The sequence below is a fragment of the Manis pentadactyla genome, unplaced genomic scaffold, assembly GCF_030020395.1.
Source record: "Manis pentadactyla isolate mManPen7 unplaced genomic scaffold, mManPen7.hap1 scaffold_547, whole genome shotgun sequence".
NCBI classification, from domain to species: Eukaryota; Metazoa; Chordata; class Mammalia; order Pholidota; family Manidae; genus Manis; species Manis pentadactyla.
This window is the reverse complement of record NW_026644934.1, coordinates 41,383-55,234: the sequence shown is the minus strand read 5'-3', so window position 1 is coordinate 55,234 and position 13,852 is coordinate 41,383. Positions and strand designations below refer to the sequence as shown.

At 56.0% G+C, this 13,852-nt stretch overlaps 1 protein-coding gene and 1 long non-coding RNA gene across 3 annotated transcripts; one reads left to right on the top strand and one right to left on the bottom strand.

The window, feature by feature from the left end:
* Positions 1 to 15: 15 nt before the first annotated feature.
* Positions 16 to 7,246, bottom strand: LOC130682449 (ral guanine nucleotide dissociation stimulator-like). Of its 2 annotated transcripts, XM_057496809.1 has the most exons (10): positions 6,503 to 7,242; positions 6,118 to 6,284; positions 5,648 to 5,973; positions 4,704 to 4,919; positions 4,263 to 4,366; positions 3,757 to 3,823; positions 2,935 to 2,997; positions 1,471 to 1,592; positions 1,260 to 1,363; positions 16 to 903 (listed from the first exon to the last, which is right to left on the bottom strand). In XM_057496809.1, the coding sequence occupies exons 1-9, from the start codon at positions 6,715 to 6,717 to the stop codon at positions 1,279 to 1,281; spliced, it is 1,365 nt and encodes a 454-aa protein (XP_057352792.1). In that variant the 5' UTR covers positions 6,718 to 7,242; the 3' UTR covers positions 16 to 903; positions 1,260 to 1,278. The 2 variants fall into 2 exon arrangements, with proteins under 2 accessions (XP_057352792.1, XP_057352793.1); XM_057496810.1 differs by lacking the exon at positions 2,935 to 2,997 and having other exon boundaries at positions 6,503 to 7,246.
* An 18-nt stretch (positions 7,247 to 7,264) lies between these two features.
* On the top strand, positions 7,265 to 12,019 carry LOC130682452 (uncharacterized). The gene is made up of 2 exons (XR_008995647.1): positions 7,265 to 9,297; positions 11,591 to 12,019. It is a non-coding gene; the product is annotated as an uncharacterized LOC130682452 (long non-coding RNA).
* Positions 12,020 to 13,852: the final 1,833 nt, after the last annotated feature.

The following is a 13,852-nucleotide window of genomic DNA, read 5'->3' as shown; positions in this document are numbered from 1 at the left end:
GGCCATCCAAACTGGTATGAGGTGATATCTCATTGTGGTTTTTATTTGCATATCCCTGATAATTAGTGATGTGGAGCATGTTTTCATGTGCCTGTTGGCCATCTGAATTTCTTCTTTGGAGAATTATCTGTTCCTATCCCATTTTTTTAATCGGGTTATTTGCTTTTTGGGTGTTGAGACTTGTGAGTTCTTTATATATTTTAGATGTTGACCCGTTGTCGAATGTGTCGTTAACAAATATATACTCCAATACTGAAGGATGCCTTTTTGTTCTGTCGATGGTGTCCTTTGCTGTACAGATGCTTTTAAGTTTGATGTAGTCCCATCGGTTCATTTTTGCTTTTGTTTCCCTTGCTCGAGGAGATGCATTCAGAAAAGAGGTGCTCATGCTGATATTCAGGGGATTTTTGCCTATGTTGTCTTCTAAGAGATCTATAGTTTCATGACTTACATTCAGGTCTTTGATCCATTTCGAGTTTACTTTTGTGTATGGGGATAGACAGTAATTCAGTTTCGTTCTCTTGCACGTAGCTGTCCAATTTGCGGACACCAGCTGTTGAAGAAGCTGTCATTTCCCCATTGTGTGTCCATGGGTGCTTTATCATATATTAATTGACCATATATATACTTGGATGTATATCTGGGCTCTCCAGTCTGTTCCATTGGCTGCAGCTACGTACGGGTCCTTGAGCCTGCAGCAGCAGCCTGGGAAGCTGCCCAAGTCTGGTGATGGAAGAGGTGCAAGAGCATCTGCCTCAGATGAGGCTCAGGATGAGCACTGGGAGGAAGAGGAGCAGCAAGCAGACCAGGGTCCTGGGGCGCCGGGTGCCTCCTGTCCAAAGGGGAAGCTCTCCTCCGCACGCAGCCAGGGTACCAGCTGGGTCGTGGGCCCGATGACAGCAGCTACAGGGCCAAGCAGGTGAACAGAAGAGGCAGGTTATCCCAGGTTCCCCCCGTTATCCTGCTTCCACCCTGTCCTCGCTACCCTCTGTGCTCCTGGCCCTGTGCAGAGGGTCCTGTCAATCACCTGGGGTCCCTGTCACGGGGAGGCTCATGAGCATCACCCACTCACAGAGGAGGAAACTGGGTCCCAGAGAGGGAGGGGAATCACCCTTGAGCCTGACAGGACTGTTCGGCAGGGGAGCAGAATCCCAGCCCAACCTGTCTTTAGTACTCCCCCACACCCAGCATGGCCCGAAGCTTCCCTGAGGCTGGGGAGCAGCCCACCCCTTGCCAGTGGCCCCAGGCCAGAAACTTACCTGGCTCTGGCCACTAAGTTTAAATGTTGCGGGACCTGAAGAACAAGAGTCCCTTTCTTCCGGCCCTCTGGCCTGGGGGCTCCAGCTGGCAGGACAGGGTGTAGCTGCAGGACAGAGGGGCACCTGTGAGTCCCTGGAGCCACATGTCCGGGGCCCTTCTCCCAGAGCCTGCCAGCAGCTGGGACCCACACGTGACTCCTGCCATCCTCACCTCTCTTCCTCATCCAGGGGCTCCACAGCCTGGAAGAAGGCTCTGAAGTGCTCCTCGGGTTCTAGGTGACGCGTCATGGCCACGTACTTGTCTATGAGCCTCTCACGTATGATGGTACTTTCCTGATGCAGAGGAAGGACAGGATGCACACAAGGAGGGGCGTGAGGAGCTGAGCACTGGGATGGTTCCTTATCTTTGCTCAGGTGGGAACCCGCCTTCCCTCCAATGCTGTCCAGCCCTGTCTGTTCCCACTGTTGGGTCTCTAGCTCCTCCTCCAGGAAGGCTGTCTTGATGCCACCCCCATCCCCCACCCGACAAAGCCTTGAATGTCCTCAGCTCTGGGTGTGCTAACTTTCTCAAGACATGTCAGACCCAGGGTTTGGGCCGGACAGGGTCCTGCCCAGGGGCTCTGCACCCCACCTCACTTTCTGTGGCGGGGTGTTACAGTAGCTCAACTCTGTCTTTCTCATCCCATCACCCTGGAAGGCACCAAGGCAGCCAAAGTGCATCAGAAACAGCCCCCTGCACCCAGAACGAGGCCCAAACCTCCCCACCCTTTCTCAAGTTGGAGGACCACTGGGGCCCTCCAGGCGGCAGGCCTCCCAGAAACAGCACCCAGACCTAGGCCAGGATCTGGGGTACTGAGGAGGAGGGACTGGACTGGGGAGCTGAGGCCAAGCTTCCCATGCAACTCTCTCTGATGACTCTCTCTGGTGACAGGGAGACTGAGGCCTCAGGCAGGAAGGCACGGGCAGCCCCCCTCCTGTGCTTCCTGCCTTGAAGGAGCAACATCCCTCCCCGTGGGCAGGGCCTGAGGGAGAGGCCATCCTGCTCAGAGGCTGCAGCCTGTAGACCTCAGCCCCACCTGCCCTGGGGCCAGGACCGGGGCTTAAGCTGGGGAGTCCTTCTGGCTGCCCTCTCCAAGGAGCCCAGCCCCTGGAGTGGAGGGGAGACTCCCAAGAGGTGGGTGGCCTGGTGCTGAGAGCTCCGGCTCACTAGGGTCTCTGTCCTCTTCAAAGCTCACCATCCTGCACACCCTGTGCCCCTCTGCGCTCACTCCCATCATTATGTTCCAGGGGTTTGTCTAGGACCGGCAGGCCAGCCTTGAACAATCCGAAGAAGGGGACCATGCTGTGCCACTGGGGTGGGGAGGTGCCCCGTCTACCTGAGGGGAGCCCATAGAGCCTCTCCTGAACTCCTCACTCGCAGCCCCTAGCTCCCCTTAGACCACCATGTGCTTCCTCCCACGCCCTCCCTTCGCCCTGCTCTCCCTTCCTGTCCCTCCCAGGGCTGGCTTTTGGCCAATCCCAAGACCTGTGGTCCCTGCACCCATCCTCCAACTTCTCTCTGTACGCAGCTACTCTCCCTCCTGGTCACCCCAGTCCTGGCAGTTCAGGGCTGCTGGCACCAGCAGCAAGTGCAGGGTCTCCCCCACTGCCATGACTCTGGCCAGGCCACTCTCACCTCCTGCCTATCCTCGGATCCCTGGAGGAAACGATGCTGTTGCGTCACCATGGAGGTCGCCTCCTGCAAGGTCCAGGACACTCAGGTGTGTTCATGCTCCCCTCCCACTTGGCTTCCCACAAATCAGACCTTGGTTGGTGGGTGCCTCGCCCGAGTCCCCTGGTACTATGCTGTCCCCACCCTCAACAAGCTCTTAGCTGAGGGCGATCGCGGCTCCAGCACACACTCATCCTCATGGGTGTCCTTGGGCCACCGCCGGCCGCCCTGGGAGGCTTCCTCACCTGCAGAGTGTCAGGGGAGTTCCCTCTGCCTCCCAGGGTGCCCTGAGCACTCACTGTCACCTGGCTATTACCACAGCTCCCCTCACACGACCAGGTGGGATGGGCACAAAGCTGAAGGCCATCTTGTGCTCCCTGGACCCTGCTCACCTGGGAGGTCCGCACCCCAGGGTGACAACCCTCCGTGACCAGATGAGGAGCCTGAGGCCTCAGAGGGGCAGTGATGGGCTCAGGAGGCCCTGGGGAGGGGCTGACCTTGCTCAGCCATAGGCCCCACCCCTGCTGCCAGCCCAGTGCCAGCCCCAGCCCCAGCCCTCACCAGGAGCCTGTCCTCTGGGTCCTCACTGGATGTCAGACCCCTAGTCAAGTGGAGCCAGGGAGGGAGACAAACAGGACACCTTGGGGGCCAGGCGGAGCCTACTTCTCCCATCAGCTGTCCCCTCTCACCATGCACACCTCGAGTCAGCACCCAAGGTTGGGCCACAGCACGGCAGAGGGCTTGCCCCAAGGATCCCCTCCCTCCAGACCTCTAGCCTCCATTTACCTTGAGGAGCCACTTCTGGTTGAGCCACTTCTCTTTGATAAGCCTTTTGTGTATCCTGGAGCTCTTCCTAAGGGGAGGAGAGAGGAGGGAGACATGTGGCCAACAGGTGGAGGCTTTGGGGGTGTTGGACCCCTTTTCCAGTAGCCTGCATGAGGCTTTCCACCATGGCTCTTAGCCCTGGGGAATCTGAGGCCTGCAGTTCTCCTGGGGGCGGATCTGCTTTGGGACAGGTGGCTGTCCTTGGGGCAGAGACCTCCTGCTGCAGAACACATGCTGCACATCTCCCATTGGCTTCAACCCACACCTGATGAAGAAACCCGATTCCTGAGGGGGAACCGCTGGCCTAACCCACGGGGGCTCTGAGAGCCCGCCATCCTGTAAGCCCCTGTCCCCAGGGTCTGCCGCCTCCCAGGAGGCTCCCAGCCGACTGAGGGGACACTGCCAGACCTAGGGGTGGTGTCTCAGGTCCACTCAGGTGACCTGGTCCCAGTGACAGGACTACCTACCAGGAAACACGTCCCCAGGTGCATTGCAGACGACTGATGGCAGGGCTCTGCAGGGCCAAGAGAATGGCGTGGAGGGACGCAAAATTCTCGAGGTCCAGACACTCCTGTGAGGGAAGACAGAGCTGAGAACGTGGCCTGCTTCTGCGCTTCTGTCCCCCTATGAACTCCTGCCCTTAGGGAGACAGACACCCAGGGAGCCCAGCACACCCAGGACCTGTTGAGCAGCCCTCCTGGGTGGAGGACTGTATCTCAACCCAAGGAAGGGGCCAGGGATGGCTGTCCCACCCCCGGGGCCTGCGAGTCCAGGTCATCATGCTCCTGGCAGGAGGGGCCCAGGGACCGGGCAGGGTCAGACTGTAGGACTCCATCCTGAGAGTTGGCCAAGGAGGGGAGCAGGTCCCAAGATGCAGGATGGACCCTGGGGGCTGTCCCACGGCACACCTTGGCCACCTGGATCCAGAACTCTACCACTCGGGCCCTGTCCCGCGCCGTCATGCCTGGGGCCCTGAGGCAGGAGCAGATGACCACGTTGGCTACGTCATTGAATTCTTTTATGATCTTATTGACGGCGGGGGCCAGGTGCTCAACGTTTCCGTTGTATGACTGGCTCCTGCAGCGGGTCTTGCGGTCGGCCACTGCCACCTTGGTGAACAGTTCCTGGGGATGGCAAAGGGGGGTCGTTTAGCTGTGTCCACGGTGCCCCTGGGCCCAGGCGGTTACCAGTCAGAGCTGGAGCCCAGGCCACTGAGGATGTGGTGTGAGCCTTATGGCAGTCCAGGCTTCGGACTCCATCCACTGAGGCACCCAGGAATGGATGCACTGGACCCCACAGTGGTGGGGAACAGAGAGAGGGGCTCACTGAGAACAGGCATCCTCCCTCACCTCCTCCCTGCAGCACAAGGCAGCTCAGGCCTGCACGTCCTGGGGCATCTGCCTCCCTTTCTGTCACCCTGTGGATCCCGCTACCCACTCAGGTGCAGTTACCCCCAAAACAACTCCAACCGAGCCTTTGTTGTTGTCTGTCAGGTACATGGCAGGGGCCTCTGAAGTGTGGAGGCTGTGGAGGCCTGGCAGTCCAACGGCCTGAGGACCTAAGGCCCTGGCAGCACCTCTCTGAGCACCCCTCTACTAAACTGCCCCTCCCACCCCAGCCAGGCCCTGCCCACCTTCCCTCTGCTTTCTCATTGGTGTGCAAGGATCCCTAAGTGCCAGCCCTACTGTCCCTGTGGTCAGTGAAGGCTTGGGGGTGAGGAGAGTTTCTCAGGGCACATGGTGGGAAGGTGGCACATCGGCCCAGATCACAGGAGTGCACATCGGAACAGCAGGTCTGGGGCAGCCCATGCCACAGAGAAGGCCCACCCCAACTTCGATCCCGCTCCACTCACTGCATACATCAGAGTCAGCTGCTCGGCCACCAGACGGGGGGGGAATGCCGGGAGGATGGACTCTGGAGCTGGCTCTGGCTTTGCCAGGCCCGGTGCCATTCCAGCAGGTGCCCTGGGCCCCGTGCCCGAGGGCTCATGGGGCTCAAGCTCAGGGCTCAGCGTTGGGGCTGAGGGCGCTGCTGGGATGTCCTCTGGCTCTGCAGGGGCTGAAGCAGGTGACACCGGCCGTAGCTCCAGCACAGGGGTCTCAGGGAGCTCCTGAACTGGCTCTAGCCATGAAGCCGGCCCTCCCTGTGTCTCTGGAGCCAGCTGCGTCTGCCGTGGTTCTGGAGCAGGGAGGACACAGAGAAAGGGTCACCCCGGGGCTGATTCCCCTGCACCTTACAATGACAGAAAAGCCCTCACTGTGTTGAAGGCAACCCCGGTTCGGGAAGCCCACCCTAGACGGTTCCCTGGCTGCAGCCCCTCACCTTCCAGCTCTGCCACAGTGGGCCCCAGGTGCTTCTTCTCGACCAAGTGGTGGAGGGCTTGGCCCTCTGGGATGGATGAAAGCTGGCTGCCATGGAGGATGCTGGTCACATCATCGGGCTCCCAGGCATGGCGCCTAGCCGGTCTCATCCCAGGGCTGGGGGAAGGCCTGGGGGTGGAAGAGTGAGAAGCCTGGTCTTCCCAGCCACACTGCCCTCCCGGCCCACCCTTGTGTGGGCCTGGCCACTGTGCATTCCCCTGCCTGTCCAAGCAACTGCTCCTCCCCCTTCCTGACCCTGCGTGTCCTGGGACCCCATCCTTTCCCATCCTCCCAAATAGGAAGTCCCCAGTCATCAGCCCGCCTGTGGGAATCCAAAGATTGGTCACCTGCTGGGTTCTGAAGGCTCATGGGGCTCCACCTCGGGGCCCGAGACCACTCCCGGTATGTCCCAGATGCTCGCCGCACAGGGGCTGGTGGGCTCTGGACCTGGCGCTGGCTCTGCCAGGCCCGGTGCCATTCCAGCAGGTGCTCCGGGCCCCAGGGCTGAAGCAGGTGACACCGGCTGTAGCTCCAGCACAGGGGTCTCTCGTGCTGTCCTCATTCTCCATTTCTTATTTCCACGGAGAGTTGACTCCTCTTCATGCTGAAGGGGGCAGGGGGCCTATCGTCAGCGGGAAACCCGGGAACCACCAGGACGAGGGAGGTTTGCAACTCACCCGAGAGTCCCCAGCCCTCTGGGGTGTGATCAAGGAGAGGGAAGGGGTGCCCCCAGGGAATGAGGTTCCAGGCCCTCTGGAGTGGGACTGTCGACCACTCTCGTGGGGAAGCCCTGGGAGGGCCCTGGCAGGTTGCCAGGTTTGGAACGGGGTCCTGGGTGTAGACAGCCTGCCCCAGGTCTAGGGAGATGGAGGAGGTGAATCCATCCACCAGCTCCTCCACGCTCCCCAGGGTGGAGCTCCGAGAAGCTAGTGCCTAGTAGCTTGGGAGGTGCCACCCGGGGCTGCCTGGACCTCCCCTCAGGGAAATGTGGGCCTCATTCCCTGCCCCTGACATCAGGCACACAGGGCCATGTGCATAGGACTCGTCCCTGAGGGAAGGAGAGGACACCCCCTGGGCTCAGGACTAACACGTGGGTGGAAGTACCTGGTCCCAACACTCACCTCCACGTCCTGAATGATGAGAGCAGAGGTGTGACACTGACTGCCCCACCAGGGGGCCACCACCTCACAACATGCTGCCACCCAGGAGTGGCGCCCCTCCTCCCCAGCCTTCAGTCCTGCCCATACCCCACACCCACCACACACACACACACAGAAGGGGCCGGGGGGAAGGTCATCCCGGGATGGGTCACACTTGGGGCCTGGCCCTGGAGTGGCCCGCTCTGGGCTGCCCTGTGTTACCTCGGGGTTCCTTGGCCAACACGGACAGAGGCGTTGGAGGTGGTCTCTGAGCCAACGCCCACAGCGAGCAGGAAGACCGTCCCTGTTTGCTTCCCTAACTTCCATGCCTTCAGAAGGCTGTGCACAACAAGACCGTATGTTGCTCTGTCGAGCGTCTCTGGTCAAGTGAGCAGGACTGGGGTCTGTGACCAGGAACTGGGCACCAGGTCACAATTCAGGTTCTACTGGGCGTGTCACCAGCGACATCACTTCCTGAAGGTTCCATTTCGTGGGTCCCTCCCTGCATTCAGACTCATCCACATGCCCCTCTGGGCTGCCGACCCACCGCCCATCCTCCTGGACCCCTTGCCGTGCATGACTACACAGATCTCCACCAGAGCCCTCCCCTCGCTCTTTGGCAATGTCCTTAGGGTCCCAGCTCTGAGGAGACAGATGAGCTCAGACCTCTTTTTCTCACCAGTTCCCTGTCCTGCTGAACCCACAGTGCCTCCCAGGAGCTACCCAATGTCCCAACCTGCACAGGCAGGGTCATGCCAGACATTTCTCCCTAGGGACATCCTCAGGGATATATGGATGACACCTCCAACTCCTCCTGGGAGCTGGTGTCATGTGTGTCTGCACACAGGCTCAGAGATGGAACAATGCCAACCAGGCTTGGCATGGGGCGTGGAACACCATGCAAGTCAGGCCCGGGTTCGGGCCATGAGATCTTGAGCAAGTCATCCCCCCTCTAGGCCATTTTCAGGTGTGCACCTTGAAGGGGTGGCAATGACAGGAGACCCGGGTGTTGTCATCTACTCCCAAGGCATCCACCTTGCAGAGGTCTCCGTTCTATGAGGACCATACCCGAGGGCCTCCCGTTGACATATGTGGTGGGCAGCCTTGTATGGTGAACCCAGTAATCCCTCCTAGGAAGCACATACCCTGCTACCACTGCGTGGTGTGAACAGCACAGCCAAGGGGATGTGCTGTCACAGCCACATTGCATGAAAAGCAGTCACTTCCCCACTTTTCATGCTTTCTGTACAAAAGGGTCCTGACACTGCCCAGGGCAGTGAGCTTGGTAGCCCATATCAGTGTGTATGTGTCACGGCTTCTACGCACATATTCTATTTTTCAGACATAAGGCAGTGGGGTTTGGATGCAGCAAGAAAATGGATACGTTCATCCATTTTGTTCACGGTGTGACATATTTACGGAACAAATGTCATGGTTAAGATCACAGAATAGGGAGCTACTAGCTCATTTTCAACATCCAGCTTTAACCACTTGGTAGGCATTTGACTGCGGGCAAGTCACCGACCTTGGTAGCACAGTTTCTCCACCTGTCCCTTGGCCGTCATCGTAGGATCTTGATTATGTGAGGTCACAGAGAGCATTGAAGGCGTTACCCTGGGAAGAAGGCTTGGAAGGCCTGGCACATCACAAGTGCTTCATCTAGTTAGTATAAATCTATTGTTACATTCCTCTAACCTGTCTGTAAGCTCCAGAGGGCACAGAGCTAAGGGAGTCAATGCAGAATTTCCAGAACCTCCCACCTAGCCTTAGTCCATTTACAGATCAGTGGTTGTAACTAGTGCAGGGCCTTGCAACCTCCGGGATAAGGGGTGGAAAGGAAATGGCCATTCTCTCCTTCCGTCCATTCCTGGTATGAACTGGTCTGGCATCTGCCAAGCACCAAGGACCCACTCACGGAGTTCCTGCTAGAAGGGGTGGGTAGGGGAAGGGGAGCACCATCCGCGGCTGGACTAGATGGGTGGTGCTGAGCCTGGCTAGCGACTGTAAGAGATAAAAGCCTTTCTCCCTTCCTGCCCTTTCCCTTGACTGATTTCGGTTTTGCAGTCTCATAGGGTGACTTGCCCTAGCCTGGGAATATCTTTCCCTCCAAGGCTATATCTGGCATAGTTGGCAGGATCTGGTGAACCTGAAATCGGTCCTCATGGTTCCCTGTTGGTGCAGACTGCTTGTTTAGATGGTGTGGAGATACTCAGTCCCCTAGAGGTGGTGGGGATACATCTGGGGACCCCCCTAGGGGTGGCAGGGATTCACCAGGGGATTCCCCTGTTTATGGCGAGGCTTCACCTGGAGATCCCACACTGGGGATGGTGTCTGCGGGAAAGTGCCTCCTGGAGGAGTGGGCCTCTCCCCAGGAACTGGGAAAAATGGGGGCACTGGAGTCAGCCCCGTGTAAAATCAGGGACTCGGGAACTGAGTGGCCATGAGGTGGCAGGAAAAGTTGGGTGGTTGCTTCTTGCAGCGTTAGAAAGGGTTGCTAATGAGAGAAATGTCCTCCAGTGGCAAGCGTCCAGGAAGACGAGTTGTGGGGTGGTCTGAGAAGGGAAAGAAAACAGGTCCCACTGCTGAGACACACTGGTGGCACAAGACGGGACAGCACAAAAACGGGAGGTAGATAGCCCATGGGGGTGGTGAAGGAAGGGGTGGTGCCTTCAGCCCTGGAGACAGCAGAGGAGATGGCAGGGTAGAGAGGTGCAGGGGACAATGGCGGGGTGGGGCCTAGGACAGAGCTGTTGCTGAGCCTGCTGCCTGAGGTACCAACCCTCCCATATTGAAGGCCTGCCCGATTTGTTACACAAATAAAGATGCAGGAACTGCGGGTTCCTCGCTGAGTGGAGCAGACCCCACCCCACTGCCGAGCACTCCACGCTCCGCGACTATACCCAGGCCGAGCTGGAGCCTCTGCGTACATGGCTTTTGCATCTTTGGGGTTTAGGAGTAGAGGGCATTGTTCCGTCTGGGTCAGAAATGAATAAAGTGGCTTCCCTGATGACTCACCCATCTCTCTGGCAGAGGATACAAAATGCCTGTGAGCACCAGGGAATGATGTACTTTTGGATTGCCTGACTGCAGCCCTAAGGGCAGTTTGGCCTAATCAGGTTGAGTTGCCATATATCCCTGCTAGTTGGAAAACATGTGCAGCACTCCAGCAGGTGCTGGGGAGCTGGGCATGGAAAGTGTCAGCTGTTATGTGGACCGACAGGGCCCCTGTGAGGAGTTGTTCACCACGGGGATGAGGAATCTGGTGCTCCATACAGCTCCTCCATCCTTCTCTGGGTCCCTAGTGTCTGTTCTTGCTCCTCCACATAGGAAAACCCGTAAGTGAGGTCACTCCTGCTTCTCAGATCTGGGGAAGGCTGAAATCAGAAGAGCTCAGAAGGAAGTATGCTCTGCGGCTGAAAGAAGAGGTTTACAGGGCCCTGTGAAGGTCTCGAGGACCCAGATTTTGGGTTGATTTGATAAAGGCGGGGGCAGTGAAAGAAACTCCATGGAGAGCCTAGTAGAATCTTCCTAGAACTGTGGCACCTATTAAAGCCAAAGCAGCGGTCCAAGCCGCTGAGGTACAAGACACGGAAGCCAGAGGCAAAGCCTGTCCTCTGGCCCATGTGCCTGCAGGACTTCCAGGGTCCTTGACTCCACAGGAGGGTGATTGGGGATTGCGGTTTGACTGGGGGAGGATGTCAAGGCCTCCACCTTGTGGGCGTGGTGAGGACTGGAGGCCACATGACATATACAGTTAGCAATTCACTGGTCCCCAGTGAATGTACAATGTGTTCTGGCACTGGTGGAGTCCGGAGCTGAATGTTCTCTGATTTATGGTAACCCTGAGTGGCTTCCTGGGACCCCCACTGTGATAGATGCTATGGGAGTAAGGCAGTTAGAGTGAAGAAAGCCCAAAATACATTGGGAATGGGGCATTTACCCCCAAAGCAGTACGCTGTGTATATTTCTCCAATCCCTGAATATATTTAGGGTTGGATACCCTGCAGGGCCTGTGGTTACAGACCACTGCAGGTGAGTTCCGACTGAGGATTTGTGTGGTAAAGGCAGCTCGGAGGGGACGTGCTAAGCACTCGCCCATAGCTCTGTCTGTACCTCGGCAAGTGAGAAATACTAAGCAGTATGTATTGCCAGGGGGCACAAAGAAATCGGAGAAACTCTACAGGACCTGGAGACGGTGGGCATCCTAAAGTGCGCTCATAGTCCTTTTACTTCCCCGGTGTGACACATCATGTTGAGGGCCTTGCTAATGCTTTCTTCTCTATTGACGTAACACAGGAGAGCCAGGAACAGTTTGCCTTCATGTGGGAAGGGTGGCCGAGGATGTTCGCTGTCTATCTGCAGGGACACCCCTGCAGTTCCAACATATGTCACGGACTTGTAGCCCAGGAGTTGGCAGCATGGGAGAAACTGCCAACAGTGCACCTGTATCATCATATTGATGACATTATGCTCACATCTGATTCTCTTCCAGATCTACAAGGTGCAGCACCCGGAGTGCTGCAGCATCTACAGGAGAAAGGATGACAGGAGGGACAGAAGTTGGGGCCAGCTATCACTTTCTGCCTGGCCTCCTGGTTGGCTGCTGGTGGCAGAGGGATCTGTGATGTAAGCCCGGGGAGAGGAAATCCCAGGGCAAAATACCTTTAACAACAGAAATCAGTCAAAGGAAGAAATAAAGTTTAAAATTCATTTATTGCTTATAAACTGAAGTCTGTGGCCTTCTCTCTTTCCTGCTCCAGCAGAAGCAAAAGCAGCCCTCCCCGTCTCCTCTCAGGTACAGCCCATAAGCCCTCCATTGCCCAGGTGATTACCCATTGGTATGGAGATGAACTTCTCCCCACCCCTGAGGAATGATACAAATGCACTAAAGCCATACTTCTTTCCACCTCTGATTGTCTATTGATATGGAGATGTACCAAAACCAGGTGAGATATCCTGGAAATATTACAATTTTACCCACTCATGAGCACTGGTGGAAGATTCCATAAAGGTCCAGGCAGAGATGGCCTGCGAGCAGATGAAAATGTAGAGTCAAAGGAGGGCTATCTGGAAATAAGTGGAAGAATCTAAGAAGGGAGGGACTTGGTTGCACAAAGACTACACCAGGCAGTAATCATAGAGATATTCTGAGGCCTTAAGGGGAGGCCAGAAGAGGAGACCAGAGCTGCCTATTCTGGCCCCAGAGGGGAGTTGGGGCTAAGCGGCAGCTGTGGAGCTGGATTTCAGTCAACCTGAGTAGCTTTTCCTACAGCTGGAACTGGGGGGGAAATGGAAAGTCCAGGGACAAGGGGCGTTGACTCATGGCGTCAGGAAGGGGAGTTCCCTTCCAGGCAAAACGCACCCCTTACGGCCCCAGCAAAGCTGCTTTCCTTTCCTGCCCCAACCCTCCCTTTATCAGAACCCCCACCTTCCAGGCAGCTGGCTAAGCAACCCATTAAGGCCAGCTTCCTAACTCATCAGTGAAACCTTCTGTTCCATGGGTTCTTGTTCATGGAGTCAAAGAATGAACTTGGCCCCAAAGAAACACTCAGAGTAGGAGAGCAAGGGAGAGGCTTTTATTTAGAGATTAAGCTTGAGGACAGAGCTGGTTCACGCTGGGAGGGGACAAGAGAGTCCAGGGTGGTGCATTTTGTAGGGGATTTATAGGCGGTTGAGAGACAAAGGGCTAGGGATGCAGACCTGCTAAGTGGTCCCAAAATGTTTATCTTTGAGGAGACACTAGTTTCTTATCAGTCTTCTGCCAAATTAGCTTAACACAGGAAATTTACTGCTCTGATTCTCTCAGGATAGCAGCTTCTTGGTCTCGAGCATATCATCCAAGACTGCCTGCTCTCCTTTCAAGGTGGGTGAGTTATCGTCTGTCTGTTAAAGAGTATATTAAGAAACTTCCTTTTAACATCTTGGGTTTTAAAATGCAATCTTATATTTAAGATGGAATCCTTCTTGTTTTAACTACATGAATGACTGGGCTTGTTTGCTGAAATCAGTTGCCCAGGTTGCAAATTATTTCATTAGGGCTGGAGGAGGAAAAGCAGCATCTGAGTAAAGTTAAAAACATAAGCTGGGTCTTTCAGCAGGCTCAAGTAAATCTCACCATAGTATGACTTGACTGACACAATGAAGACTTGGGCTATGCTGAGGTATTTTCTTATCTGGGGGATATTCAAACATTCTAGGCCAAGTTACTCCTGGCTTTTTAATTTTAACTCATTTCACTGAAGAATGCCTATATTCTGTTAGATATTTTTACCTTAAAGAATTAATTTGACTGGTTTTGCTTAATGTTTAACATTCGTAGGGATTTCTTTGCACATTGTTACATTGTTCTGACTGTGATTAACCTGCTTTGCTTTTTTACCAGAGGCCCTCACCCTCCTCTATCTAAAGCCACAGCCCCTGCCTGTCTTACTTCCATCCCAAGTATTTGCAGAGATGAGGCAGAATTCGTTCATTTGAACAAATCCTCTTGGTGACAGTTGCACAGGGAAAATTTCCACTTTGCATACCACTCCCCACCCACCAGGCCTGCTCTGGAGG